This window comes from Chaetura pelagica, unplaced genomic scaffold (genome assembly GCF_000747805.2).
Source record: "Chaetura pelagica isolate M959 unplaced genomic scaffold, ChaPel_1.0 scaffold244, whole genome shotgun sequence".
In the NCBI taxonomy this organism is placed as follows: Eukaryota; Metazoa; Chordata; class Aves; order Apodiformes; family Apodidae; genus Chaetura; species Chaetura pelagica.
The window spans coordinates 3,416,555-3,431,876 of NW_009953719.1; the positions used below are offsets into that span (position 1 = coordinate 3,416,555).

The 15,322-nt window shown below is 40.2% G+C and overlaps 2 protein-coding genes across 2 annotated transcripts in view; both read left to right on the forward strand.

Annotated features, from left to right (window-relative positions):
* BACE2 (beta-site APP-cleaving enzyme 2) overlaps positions 1–2,959 on the forward strand; it is a 221,514-nt gene extending 218,555 nt beyond the window's left edge. Inside the window, exon 9 of the mRNA XM_010000448.1 lies at positions 2,438–2,959. Within this exon, the coding sequence (XP_009998750.1) occupies positions 2,438–2,691 (254 nt within the window). The 3' untranslated portion in view covers positions 2,692–2,959. The remainder of the gene's footprint in view (positions 1–2,437) is intronic.
* A 3,756-nt stretch (positions 2,960–6,715) lies between these two features.
* The window catches only part of FAM3B (family with sequence similarity 3, member B), a 19,940-nt gene continuing 11,333 nt past the window's right edge, over positions 6,716–15,322 (forward strand). Inside the window, exon 1 of the mRNA XM_010000449.1 lies at positions 6,716–6,773. Within this exon, the coding sequence (XP_009998751.1) occupies positions 6,716–6,773 (58 nt within the window). The remainder of the gene's footprint in view (positions 6,774–15,322) is intronic.

Sequence of the window (15,322 nt, forward strand, 5' to 3'; positions counted from 1 at the left end):
AAAGCATTCCACTGTTTGTGCTCATCCCTAGCTGGAACACTCTGCTACTAGTTAAAGAAAGCTTACTGAAGGAAAAAAAATCAGTAAAAGGAAAAGTGGCTTCATCCTAGCTCAAACCAGAACATCTTCAAAATACTAAATTCTTAACCAGTCATTCTGAGGACTCACATTAGTATTAAATGTGGTTTAGTTTGGTTTTGCTGCAGAACTTCATAGAGAAAGATGAAGTAGTGTCGGGGTTAGAGGTCCAGAAGAAACAACTGGATGGTAGACAAAGTGCAATACTGTGACTCTGAAAAAAATGGATTTCTACCACAGACCTTATAGATAGTCTTTTACAAGTCTGTCCATTACTGTGCAGCTCCCTTACCATGCCTATGTAACAGCAGTGTCTTGTAAAAGATCTGATGATGATACAGGATGCACAGGCTAGTTTATTACCATCTGATGAGCTAAAAGAGTATGCATTTGGTGTTCACTGGTGTTAGGGTGCTTGTGGGTGCAGCTTCAGTTTCACCCACTCCACTCCAACAGCACATTGCTGCTAAAGAAGTCTTCCCATGCTTACAGCTGGTGACGGGTTGGTTCAGTTAAATGACCCTACATAAAATTCCTTGTCTGGGCATTTTGTTTGTTATGCCAGGTTGGTTTTCCATCAGATCAGTGAGTTAGCCTGACTCTCTCTGCAGTCACTAGCACAATACAAAAGAGGCAGTGAGGGACAGGAGTGCAGGCAAGCAGGACTGTCTCTTTCAGCAACAGCCCACAATAAAGTTGAATGAAATCTAATGAGACTTAAACCTTCTAATAAGAGGTGTTGGAAGGTCAAGGACTGAATGCTAACTAAAATCTTTCTCAATAAATTGCAGGTGAAGCAGCCAATCTATTCTGCATTTGTTTCTCCACAAATAACCTTAAAGGCCACCTTCCTTCCTCTCCAAACCCAGGCTCCCCTCTTCCTTCCAAAGGGTCCTTTATGCTAATCTCTTTAAACATGCTTTCAGGAGATGTATCTTAAGATATGTGTAAATAAGAAGTGCTGTTTTCAGTAGGCAGGGTCACTTACAATTTGGCAAGAGTGTATCTGTGTGTAAAATGAACAAGAAACTAAGCAGGAAGGTTAAAACTGAGGCCTTTATAAGAAGTACACAAATGTTTCTTGGAAGTATCTGAGTAGGAAAGTGAATTACAACTGTCAGAAGACTTGTTAAAATGCAGAGAGAGTACTAACTGCAGGCTTCTAGTTGCCCCTAGCAAGCTGAAAGGTATCCATCCTTCCCTGGCTGGTGAACTTGCAGGTCCAAAATGTGCTGAATATTTTGTTGCCCTAGGCAACTCATTTGCTCTGCCTTTACAATACCCGTAGCCCTGTCCACAACTCAGGGGAACGTTGCTGTGCTTGCCACGGTTACTGTGACAACCATGGGCAGGATAATCCTTTTTAGCAGATACTGGTTTAACAAGCAGGGGTTTGTCATGGTAATGAAACAAGTCGATCAGTCTGTCATGTTACTGAGATGGATGGCCATTCGAAAACAGCTGCTGAGGCACATGATTCTCATCTTAGCTTTGTCATCTCCATTTTTCAAGCTGCTTGGTTAGCTTCTCCCTCCCTGCCCAAAGCACTGCTTCTTCAAGCCCCAGCTCCTTACTCCTGACATTGTCCTTCCTCTCCAACACTCCCCTTTCTGTACAGCTGTCCTGCTTCACCTCCTCTTCCTTCTGAATTTTTACCTCCACTCACAAAAGTATCTGTGCTTCCTTGCACCCTGCACCTTGAGTTTAGGATACAGTCGTTTTGGGTATCTGTGAAGCTAATGATCCTGCATGCTGTGGAGACAGCAAACACAGAAGATGTAAGAATAATCTGAGGTACTCTTCCAGGGGGTTGTGAATGCCAGAAACATGTAATTCTGCCCAGGCTCCAACTTACTCCAATGTAGGTGGTGTAGGATTTTTAAGCTGTGTCAAATTGGCATGTCTGAAAGGTTAGTCTAGAGAGAAAAGGTGATCCAGTGGCCTAGGCTTTAATTTGGTTGTGGGAGTCCTGATTTAAATGTCTGCTTTCTTGCTGACAGCCTCTGCAGAGGTGGGAGTATCATAGAATCACATAATGGAATCATAGAACGGCTAGGATTGGCAGGGACCTTAAAAACCATCTAGTTCCCACTCCCCTGAATAGGCAGGGACACCTCTCACAAGACCAGGTTGCTCAAAGCCCCATCCCACCTGGCCTTGAACACATCCTGGGAGGTGGCATCCGCATCATGATCTCCTTACGCTCCTCATTTCATTGAGAAATGCAATAAAATACAAGCATGCTGAGGCATACAGTGATGGAAGAAAAGGGATATATACATATTTAGGCTAGATTTTTCTGTTACGTGCTTTTACATTGTGTCTAAGACTTAATGTTTTTCTTTTTGTTATTTCTCAGAAGTTGATGGCTCTCCAGTATCTGAGATTGAAGGCCCCTTCACAACTGCAGATGTTGCAAGCAATTGTGTTTCTAGCCTTACATTCCGTGAACCAGTGCTGTGGATTGCCTCCTATGCTCTCATGAGCCTGTGTGGAATTATCCTCCTAGTACTGACCATCCTGCTGCTTATCCCACCACGATGTCAGCATCGCTACACTGACAATGACGTGGTCAATGATGAATCCTCCTTAGTGCGTCATCGATGGAAATGAAAAACTTGATCGTGAAACCTGGGACTCAGAATGAAGAACAAAGTACTTTGCCAAGGGGAATAAGCCAATGCCTCAGTCCTTTCTACGGTCACTACAAATTGCTGTTGAAATCCTGCCAAATATCCTGCATCTTAACTTTTTAAGCTTTATTTTCTAACACTGATTCTGAACCAAAGCACTGTTTACCACCTTTGAAGTGCTACAGTACTGGGTTTGCTACTGCTGTACTATGAGCCTTTATGCTCTCAACAGTACCTTCTTTTAACAAAAAAAAAAAAAAGAAAAAAAAAGGAAAAAAAAAAAGGAAAAAACTCACCATAATGTTCTTCCACTGTCTGAACGAAATTGTCCATCTCTCTTTCACAAAATAATGGAGCTGTCAGTATTTTCTAACTAATCAAGCCCTGACTGTAGAAAAGAGAAAAAAAAAAAAAAAAATTATCTCTCTTATTAACAGCATTAAATGGATATTGCTTTCTGTTTACATTACTTCATTTTTAAACTCTGCTCATGGTGCGGGGGAGGGAGAAAGGTCAGATTTAAGCGGCAGAGAAAAACAAGTGAGGTCAAGAAGAATTGTTGGTTTGTGGGGTTTTTTCCCAAGATCACTGCTGCCACTTGAGAGGGTCACCCTTCCCGAGTGTCACTACAAAGTAGTTTGAGGAGGTGAAAACTGGGAAACAAACATGTTCAGCCTTAGTGTAAAACAAGACTACCTCTCTTCAGTTTACCAAGATGCTACCACTGGTTAGCATGTGGCTTAGAACTGCTCTTGAAGCACAAGATGCTCCATCCAGCCAAATGCATCTCCTTGGCTTCAAAATAGTGGATTTTGTAAAAATTAGCACTTTGTAACTTTCCACTTGGTGCACTAAAAAAGCCTTTCAGTTGTCGATCCTGAGTCAAACCGTGACAGAATTTTTCAGTTGAGGATGACTGGTATTTAGAAAAGGCTGGTCTGCATATGTATGGACAGAGGATAAAGCTAAGGTCCATCTTCTGCCATTTCTTTTGGTATTCCTAGTGAGCGTAGAACAAAAAGGAAACAAAAAACAAAAAACAAAAAAAAAAAGAGAAAAGACAACCCTTTTTTTTTTTTTTTTGGCTGAGCTCAGCAACCCAGAAGTAGAAGGCAAAAATATCTGTCTTAATGGACAGACTGTGAAGTGAAGGTCTTGATGCTGGCTTGTTCTTCACCTTGAACGGCGGTTGGAGGTGTTTAGTTTAGCTTCACTGGTGTCTCAATCATATGAAAAGCATGTGTACTGACTGTCTGAAAACAAACACTGGAAACAGAAGTGGTGAGACTGAAAACAATAGTGGGAGAGAGCAGGGAAGAATATATTTGACCAGACCTCCATTGTGCAAGCCTACATCTTAATGTTGAGGTCAGAAAATGGTATTTTCTTTACAGGTAGGATAATTTTTTTCTTGTATCTAGTCAGTGAGCATTGCAGGACCTTCAACGCTTTTCTGTAACAGTGGCATAGTGGGCTTGAAAGATTAACAACGTGAGGTTGAGGAACCTGGTGGTAACTATTAGTTATCTGTTAAAAAAAAAAAAAAAAAAAAAAAAAAAAAAAAAAAGGCAAAAAATTCCTTTGCATTTTGGTAGCAGAGCAGTTTGCATATCTGTGTGAGTAACAAGGAGAAGAAAATAAAGGAAGCTTAGCTCTGACTCTCCCAATCCCTTGCTTAGAAAATTTCCTGCATATAATCCCTTCATATAACTCTGATTCACACTGCCTCTGCATCTAACTCTGCATGGAATAAGCAAAGATTTTATTTTTTTTTTTCAGAAATGGTGCTTTTACAGAGATGCACATAATGTGTGGGAAAATAAAGCACTGTTGTTGGGGTTTTTTTAACTAATTTGTGTATTTCACTTTGTAACTGGAAGTGCCTATGGTTTTCTTTCCTTTTTACTTCTTGCACTTTCAGATTGCTTGTCTGAATAGAGTTAAATAATTGGTGTTGTAATCCAAGGTCTGAGAATAATTTCTCTGGGAATTAGGAGTTGGAAATAGAAGGAAATCTTGAGTTTGCTTTTATCTTCCTCTACCTCTTAGTTTTTATGGAGAAAAAATGACAAATTATAAGGAATGTAAGAAACTATAGGGCCTAGGTAAATCCTCCCTATTTTCCATACATCTCTCTCCAAATTTCTTACAGTTAGAATTTTTAGTACTTGTTATAACAACAAATTCCTTCGAATTTTTCTTAAAGAAATAGACTTCGCTGTAAAAAGAGTGATGTTTCCAACTCTGTAATTCAGTTCCATATCATCCTGCTGGGTTTGGTTTGAGACTTAACAAATAATTTCAAAGTTGTATTCTTTCTTCTTTGATTTAGTAATATGCATAATGCTTCTGTCACCTGTTTCAAACAGAAACAGTGGGAATGTTTGGATTGTTGGAGTGGTAAACAATGAGCTCATTTTCAATTCAGAAAGTATTAACACTTATCTGCCCTTAAAATGTGTCTTAGCTGCTCCCATCTCCCCAGCTCCTCCTACCTCCTTACCATGAAGAGTTTTAGGAAGGAATTTATTGGGAAAGATTCCTAGTATGCTTTCTAATGACAAGTGAGATTTCTTCTGAGTTGCTTAGTGAAGTCTTTTCAGTGCATTAGATTTCATATAAAAGCCTTTCAGTTTTACCCTTTCACTGTTAATGTCATTGGTCAAGACATTTTAATAGAAACACTTGAATTATATGAGCAATAATCAAATAGCACAAAGGAAATTGTAATATATTCCTGAGTTTTCATGGCATCCCTTGCCACTAAAATTTCGCTTATAGTAAAAATGCTGTTAGCATTTTTTAGCATAGTGACATCTGCTAGCAGCACAAACTTCATCTCAGCTTGTAAATTGATACTTACACTGGCAGATATTCAGGTGAGCATTGCATCGTTGCTCTGGCAACAAGAGCAATAGAAACCCTTGAGGGTTCATTTTTAGCCTATAGCACATTAAGAAAAATAATGCACTTGAGCATTTTTCTATGAAAGATGAAATACAGTGATAGACTACAGTGTTACCAAGTGTCTTACTAGTGATCTCTTTCCTTGGTATTTTTTGTGGGGTTTTTTGTGGTTTTTTGTTTGTTTGGTTGGTTTTTTTTAAGGAGAATGCTGTGAGATATTTTATAATCCTGTTAACTAACTTAAGAGGTAAGATTAAACCATACCTTAAAAAAAATACAGGGGGCCAAAAACCAGAGCTTTGAGGCATTATGGTGCTGGAAAATACTCTCTCTTTATTATGGAAGACAGGATTCTCCACATCACAAGACTTCAAGTCATTCCTTGCCTACATATCAATATTTCTTGCAGAACCACTGTTTTCCTAATGTGAATATAATGCCATGTACCGTGAACATGTCAGAAAGCTGTGTTTCATTGGATGCAGCCTTTTAGATAATTGATGCTATCAGTTCAGTCATTAGGGATTTGTGATCTGAGTTCAAGTAGTTAAACCTGAATTCAGACATGGGAATATGTTAGTTCTATCCCACTGCCTTCACAAGTTTTAGAAACATTATCATGGGCTTTTTGTCTCAATTTAAATGCTGAAGAAAACAGATGAAGAATTTTAATAAGCCTTTTTTTCAGGTTCTGTAAAAGAAGTTTGTTAGAGGAGATTGTTCCGTTTTCAAGGCAAAAGAGCTTGTATTTAGGATTTCTTTGTTGGATCAACCTAAACGCAATATATCAAGGCACTGTACCATTCCAGTTCTCAGCCTTGATGCTGTAGGGGTAAACTAGTGGTAATCATAGAGCTATCAGTTTTGGTATCTCTTGTTAATATATCTGTTGCTTAACAAGTTAACTCTTTATCAGCAAAAGTCAACCTATGGGTATTCTACCAAATTACTTGCTGTGTATCAGTTGGCTCTGTTTCACTGAAGGATGAGTCATTTGTATACTAACATTTTTCTTTTAAATTTGAAAATGCTTATGAGAGTTGCTTAATACAGCACTTTTTTCAAAGAGTGGTTCTTAAGTTTTCTGATAATCCAGAATGGCTGTGCTGCTGAAAGCTTATTTGATTTTGGTTGGGGTTTCCAACAAGAAGTTCGGTTGGTTTTCATATCCTGATTTCAGACATGAGACTTTTATTTATATAAGTAGTAATATGAGCTGCATGGTGAAGCAGGCTGGTATAGTGCCCTGTGGAGGGGAAAGTAGAGAAATTATGAAAAGATAAATAAGTAAGCTGTTCTTAACTTCACTTTGTTAAAAACTGTAAGAGCATAATGGATTGAACCTTTTAAGAAAGGTCCATACAATTTACCAAGACATTCGTTCCTGTCAAACTTGACTCTCATATACTTAAATTGTTCATTTCTGCCTGCTGAAGTTCTTGCTGCTGTTCAGAGAAGTGAAGACAGACTGGTAATGGGATTTGAGCAGTCTTCTGAGCCAGTCAAATTCTCTGGCTTTTGGTGCCTATTCAGACATTAGTCCAGGCTCATGAGTAATCCAGAGTTCAGGTAATGGCTCCTCGGGAGCATCCTCTGAAATAGAATTGTTGGTTTCAGCCGAAGCCCTGATGACAGGGATCTGAGCTGCAAAAGCTGCTGCTACAACTTGCACTAACTGGCAGAGGGGCTACAGTGAGCTGAAGCTGGCTGGCACTGTGAAATGTGGAGATGCTAAATAATGGAGTCTTCTTCCAGACTTCCAGATCAAGGCTGAGTCACCTTGGTAGAGCAGAATGGGAGAGCATTTGCAGTTGCTGACAAGCTGTGAGTGTAAGGTCGGTCAGTCACCAGGCTTCTTTGTAAGGGTTCACTTGTCTGAATAATTTGAAAGCCAGTGTACTCTGAGGTGCCTATTGCTGCTACTGGGAGTTACCCACTCGCAGGTGAATAAAGGCCACAATCATCTTTAGGTGAAATCATTGGCCAGTTACTGAATATTCTCTTCTCCATATAATATAGTGCTTTGTCTCATTCCTAGTGATAGTCTGTAAGCAAAAAAACAGGTTATTTTAAAACATGTTGACATCAATGACTGTACAGCAGTAAAATAAGAATGGTTTGTGTTTGCTTTTTTTCTTTTTACTGTATCCAGCTTTGGTTTATGGTTGTGTATTTTTTTTAATACCAGGATTTTTAGATTAGACTATGAAGGCACATGCATAATTTGTTTTAAACTAGTGGGAAAGTAAAACAGAGAAGGTAATGTTCAGCATTTAAAAGCAAATAGCCATTAATAAGTGTTATGTCCTTAAAAAAAAAAAAAAAAAAATTATTATAACTTGAAGTACTTTAGTGTAGCTGCTGTCCTACTAATTCACTGGCTGTAAATCTTCCAGTTTTTCTGATTGTATTATGGCATCCTCATTCTCCTGCCTCCCCCCACCCCCCAAAAAAAAAGTTCATAAAAGCTGCAGACCTCTATATCAAAAATTCAGCCTTCTAACAAAAGATACCTTTTCCTTGGTGACCATTCACAGACTTTTTTTAAAGCAGTGCATAAGGCTTTATAGACATTAACTCAATGTTGAAAATACTTTCATTAGTATTAGGAGGAGAATCATAGCCAAAATTTGATCTGTGTCAGTGGTCCCTGAATTTGTCTGTGTGCAAAGAATTCCTTTGTGCATTTTACTGTGTTTCCTAGACCTCTTTCACTTCCCACTTGGAAATATTTAACCGATTGGTCTTCCTCACTGATTCTCTGTCCTTAGGAAGTACAGGGGTGGAGGGGAAGACCACAAGAAGCTGGGAGAGTTAGTGCTATTCCTTAAACAGATGACGGCCTCATCCTTGAAGGCCTTGCTGTTTTTTGTCCTAGCACCAGCTGTAGTAGACCCTTATTGTCTGTTGGCTCTTCTTGCTGAATGAGGCACTTTCTGCTTTTTCCAGTAGAGGAACTCAGCCTGCTCCAATTTTACAGCAATGTGTACTTAGGCTAAATACTTGAATAAACTACATGGTTTGTAACCATCCTCTCATCACATCCCTCTTTGAAGAGGGAAATTTTCACAGGCCCATGTCAAACCTACAAAGGCTATGTTTATTCTGTGTTGTTAAAGAGGAATTACATAGTTGAATGTTTAAATGGCTGTATTTGCAGCACAGCTGTCCTTTGGAAAATTCTGAGGGGAAAAAAATGGACTCAAGAAAGTCATGCTGAAGTGGTACTGAAAAGACAGCTGACAATTTATGGAAAGCAACAAGGCATGAATTACTGCAGCATGTCCTGGAAAAGAATTGCTATGCTAGCCAATATGCTGTATGTATGCATAAACTATAAAAGGTTGAGTGTTTAAATGAGATGTATCTGAAAGAGGCAGTTCACATTTTTTATTAAAAATTTTATATGGAGATGCAGAAGTCTTTTAAGACTTTAACACTACATCAGCTCTTATTTGATAGTTCTTTAGTAAGTGTGGAAAGGATTTCACCTCTAAGTAAATTATTCCATCTTGTAGAGGCATTTGTTCACCTGATTTGTTTTGGGTTTTTTTAATAGCTGAGATATGACATTGACTGAAAGGTAAATGGGATCAAAACTTTGAAAAAGGGGTCCAGTGTTTTAAATTCAGTCTTCAGGTGATATTAGGATCTCTATCCCACTTACTGTCAAGCCTCATTACTGAATTTTCCAAAAGTTGATATTTTGTACTTCAGGTCTTACCATTTTCAGATAAACACTATGTAAAAAATCAAGTTTTGTGCTGCTTAAAATAAATGATTAATACTTTCAGCCTATTCAGTGTGTCTTTTTAAATCCTATCAAGATGAAATTCCAAGACAATAAATTATATCCATCCAAATCTTCCTAGTGCTTTGGGTCTTTCAATTCTAGCTTCTGGCTTTAGCCCTGACAAGAAAGCAGAACTGCTCTAGGTCTCATCTGAACCTTGAGGCAAAGGGAAGAGGCAGGCAAGTTTGGCTCCCAGGTGATTTTTCTTGCTTAAACCCAAGTAACTTGAGACATTCTTGCTTCAACTTTCCGTCATTTCATTTCAGTGTTGGAGAGAAACTGGGCAGAAAAAAACACATTACCTTGAGAAGATGAAACTTCTGATCATCTGGAACGGATTCAAGCAGTATTTTGAACTCTTTCGGTCTACTGCCCTAAACTATAAAAGGAGAAGGCATACAAATGCAATGTCCCTGTCCCTAAGGCAGCCAGCCACTCAGAGAGCACCGGTTTCTTGGGAGATCCGGGAGGAGGGAGCGTGGTTCCTGTGCTCTGCGTTTTGTACCCCGGGAGGTGGCGCACATGGTTTGTTTTTCAAATATGAGAGTTCTGCGCCCTTCCACAGCAAACCCCGTTGTCTTGGTTGAGTTCTATTAAAAGTACTTTAAGTTTTTCTCTTTTCTTTTAAATATTCTACTTGAAAAAGGTCCTTAAATTGGGGCCTTCTGATCATTTGGTAATGTCCCTCTTCCCTCCCTCTACACACCTCTTTTAAAAAGTGTGTTATTTTTAAGCCCTGAGCTTCTATCTTTAAAGGTAGCATGGTGTATGCATGTGGATGAATTCAAAGGATTGTTCAAGCAAAGCAGATTAGCACCAGCTGTTTAATATGGTGTTTTAATTTCACACTTTGGGAAGCTGGATTGTTTTCCTTTTTACTGTCCTGATCACAGAATGTTAGGGATTGGAAGGGACCTCGAAGGATCATCTAGTCCAACCCCCCTGCCAGAGCAGGATCCCCTGGAGTAGCTCACACAGAAATGTGGCCAGGCAGGTTTTGAATGTCGAGGAGGCTCCACAACCTCCCTGGGCAGCCTGTTCTAGTATTCTGTCACCCTCACAGTGAAAAAGTTTTTCCTTATGTTTATGTGGAACCTTACACTCCAGCTTCCACCCATTACCCCATGTCTTATCATTGGACACCACTGAGAAGAGCCTGGTTCCATCCTCCAGACACTCGCCCTTTACATATTTATTAATGTTAATGTGGTCACCTCTCAGTCTCCTCCAAGCCAAAGAGACTCAGCTCCCTCAGCCTTTCCTCATCAGGGAGATGTTCCACTCCCTTCATCACCTTTGTGGCTCTGCATTGGACTCTTTCAAGCAGTTCCTTGTCCTTCTGGAACTGAGGGGCCCAGAACTGGACACAATACTCCAGATGCAGCCTCACCAATGCAGAATAGAGGGGGAGGAGAACCTCTCTTGACCTACTAACCACACCCTTTCTAATGCACCCCAGGATGCCATTGGCCTTCTTGGCCACAAGGGCACATTGCTGGCTCATGGTCATCCTCCTGTCTACAAGGACCCCCAGTTCCTTTTCTCCTACACTGCTCTCCAGCAGATCAGCCCCCAGCCTGTACTGGTATCTGGGGTTGTTCTTCCCCAGATTCAAGACTCTACACTTGCCCTTGTTGAATTTCGTCAAGTTTCTCCCTGCCCGACTCTCCAGCCTGTCCAGGTCTCTCTGAATGGCAGCACAGCCTTCTGGTGTGTCAGCCACTCCTCCCAGCTTAGTGTCATCAGCAAACTTGCTGAGGGTACACTCTGTTCCCTCATCCAGGTCACTGATGAAAATATTGACTAATACCAGTCCCAGTACTGACCCCCGAGGGACTTCACTAGATACAGGCCTCAAACTAGACTCTGTCCCATTGATCACAATTCTCTGACTTCCTCCTGCAAGATAAGCCTTTCCCATATACATTTGATTACACAGCTGTGCTCACATGGGTACTGGTACAAGTTTTCAATTTTTTTTCTTGTGCTGAAACTTCTCTTAAACTTCTGAAACTGCCATCATCTTCAGAGCACCCTATGTGTTTCAGGTGTATCGAATCCAAAACTGTAAAACTGCCTGTTCATTCATACTTCTGTTGCTCATCTTTACTCATTAAAGCTGACACAACTAGATGAAATACCTTTTGTGTATGAAACATGAAAGGAAGAGTTTATTGCAAGAATATGGTGCTTTTTTTGTAATGATAGTGCAGTACAGACAAATTTGTAAAGGTTTACAATTCAAGTGCTCAGTGTAATTTTTCAGGATAACGTGTAATTTCGGTGGCCACTTAAACTGTAAACATTAACTGTTCCTCCCTTTCTGCATCAACACTCTTTTTAAAACTGCCTGTACCTTGACTCATCATTTGTTTTTTCCAGGAAATTCAATATCATTTCCTAAAAATACAGGTTCCTGTAAAGATTACAACAATTGATGCTGCCAGTGTATACATAAATACTAGCAAATTGGATTTCCATGGTTGTTAGCTAGATAAAACTACTTTTTAGTAATAAACAAGGTATTGTGTTGTTCAACTTACTTATTTTCATGCACCCACCACTATTCTGAAGTATTACAGATGAGACTACTACTTACTTTTTCTTTGGTTGAGTTTTAATCACAAGCTTAACAATAAATTCAGCTTTCCATAATCTTTGTGAATTTTTTTAATTGTGGTACATCTTGGACATTGTCTAAGCTGGTGTTTCATACTGATTTTTAACTGCAGATGTATTTTTAGTTTGCTCATCTATTCCCTTTCATTGAGTAATTTGTACCACCTTTTTCCCACACCGTCTTGCAGTACCAAAGTGCTGTCACTACCCGTGTCTGTTGTCATCCTGGCCTACAGGTAAGGCAATACCTTTTTTCTCTCCTCCCTCTCCAGAAGACAGGTCTGCAAGAAATCCAGCTCTCTTAACTGTATGTGCAGACTGGGATTCAAAAGAAGATTTACTGTAATTTCTTTCTCTTTTACAACTCCAGCATCACCTTCAGGTGACCTAAGCCCATCATGGGGTTGTCAGCCTGGGTCCCTATTGAGAAACCTGATGTTGGCAGAATGGATCAGGGGAGAGCTCCAGGACATACCATGGGATGTCACCTTGTCAAGCTGCAAGTGCTTTGGGATTGCTGATAGCAGGGGCCTTGCCAATCCAGCACCCTATGGTAAATCTCTGCTTGATTGAGCAGGCTTACAGAATTGTTTACATCCAGACTTGGTTTAGGCCATGTGGGATTGCAGATGGTCTGTGCTAATAGGGACCTGTAGGCCTAATGACTGCTGACAGTAGCATTTCAAGAAAACAGACAACAGAGATCCTGTAGGATTGTGCAAATCCATATCAAAGTATCCAGCTTTAATAGAAGGATTTTCCTCTCCTTCATTTTGTCTTTCCCCCTTCCCTTGCCTTTGTCGTCTGAAAAGTTTGGGGTCACTATGTATGAAAGTTTGTTAGATTTGAACCTGTAATATATTGAGCTACTGCTGCTCGTACTGAGGAAACTTAGTCAACATCTGTCTGGATAAGGTGAAACTGAATATATTTTCCTTGTGTATCTCTGAATTAATGAACCTTAAGCAAAGCACACAAATATGCCCTGCCTTAAACAATGCCAAGTTATTTAAGGTTATTTAACAGACCAGCAACATCCTGGGAGCTAGATTCACTAGCTTTACAGGTTTTCCAGCTTATCAACTGAAAGTAATCACTGCTTGCTTTTTGTCTTCTGTTATATAATCTGGTTTTGTATATCTGGGTGGAAGGTGCTAAGATTTTAATATATCCACAAAGAAAAAAGTCTCTAAAAGCTGACCTCCTTGTTCTAAGTATTTGTGCCATTTGTGACATTCAAGGTCCACAAGGGAAAAAATGTCATGGTATAAAAATATACATATAAATCCCTACTTATCCACATTACTCTTCATGCTACCACAATTCAGGATATTGAGGTTCTACCTGAATTATTAGTACAGGCACATGGTGAAGCATGGCTGAGTTTATGGCAGTTTAGAGAACTGCTGTTCCACATCACCACCTCTGTTTTTCACGTGTATGTTCTTATTTGTCCAAAGTCTTATGTAAAGTTAGTTAATTTAAACATCAGTTGCATATTTTATGTAGGTGGTCTAGTTTTTCTAATAGCTCTTGAAGTCCTTGTGACCTCTACAAGCAAAGATTTGGTACCATATTCTTTTCCCTGCTGTACAAACTCTGCCTCCATTTTTTAATAATTAAATTCTTTTCACCCATCCTAGCAGGATAAAAAATACATTGTTGGCCATTTGTGGATGAGCAGAAAACAGGTACATTTAATGGCTGCAAGGGCTGCAGAGACACTTTTGCTAATTTGTTAGCCAAGTGGGGTGGATGCAGAAATTACCTCTGGAGGTGCAATGCCTCAAAAGACAAGCAGGAACTTGCTCTGTTGCAATTTTACACTGATAGCAAATGCCCATACATTTTCTCTATCTGCTGTGACTTTTATGATGATAAGTCTAACATATAAGCACTGTCTACATTCACCTGTTCCATTTAGTGTCTGCAAGAGTCCTTTGTACCTGTACCCCTTATCACCAAAGGGTCTTACAGCCTCACAAGCACAGAGAGTGAAGATTAATGTTTTGAAAGTCTTTCTTCTAAGCTTTCAAATTACAGAATGCATGGCTACGGAATGAACAGAAATAATGATACTTCAAAAGTGTTCCACATCTCACAACTTTGATTAATTACTAAAGAAAGAACATCATCAAGTTTGTTCAGCAGACACAAAACTGAGATACCTGAAATAAAACATTTTAAAGTTTCCTATTCCTTTGGTATATATAGAGAGAGCACAGGATCCACGGGGCTTTGGCAGGCAAGCAAAGCCATTATTACTGTGTTGCCTGGTTTTATAGCAAACGCCTGGCTGCAGTTCAGTGTAGTTCAGGCAGTAATGAAGTAACCTGCTACATTTTTCTTGTGGGTAAAAGCAGGTAAATTAGTGGTTGTCCAGCAGACTGATTGCGAATGATGGGTTTCTTTCACAGTTAGGTGTTAAAGGTGGTGATGAAGCTACTGGGGGCTTAAAATGTTTATCTGTGGAGTCTCTGGCCAACCAATGCTCACACAACAGATTAATTTCAAAATTAAGTTATCCTGAGTCCTAGTTAATTTTCCTTGCTTTAATAAAAGTAGCATAATTTTTGACTACCACAAACTGTAGTATTTTGGGTTTGAAGATACATTATTTTTACTTTAAAGACTAGAAATGCACTCTTCAATTGTTTCAATAGTTTATTAGCAGATACAATTTTCTGATCCGCCATCTAGCAGGATAACAGTTCCTGCAGAAATAATTGCATATTTGGAAAAGTAACCCAGAACAGTGTTGTCCTTAACTTTCTCTTGCCCACTCATAACCCCTTTTCCTTAGAATCATAGACTCTTATGATTCTTTTCCTTGTTGTTCTATGCCTTTCATTTCTGAAGTGTATTTGTCCTTTATTATCCGCACACACAGGTTTTATTGGATGTTGCTTTTCCAGCAGGCTCTAGCACACTTGAAAACAACCAGAGGCCGGGGAGCCAAGGTGAGGTTGCTGCCCCACATCCCGAGCGCCGTCAGTGCCAGTCGTTTTGCCAGGACGACGGAGACCGAGGGCTGGCCGAGCTGCCCCGGCGGGAAGGGAACACCCGGGACGTGACACACACGGCTCACAGCGCTGCCCGGGCCCGCCGCAAGGGACCGTGAGCCAGGGGCTCGGGGCTGGGGGCCGCGATAAGGGCTCGTATCACCCCGGCAGCGCGGCGGTGGGTGTGGGACAAAGGAGGAGGGGGCTCCCGAGGGACCCGGCCCCACCGCCCTGACAGCTGAGCCACCGGGCAGGCCTTGAGCCACCACCAGGAACAAAATAAAATAAGC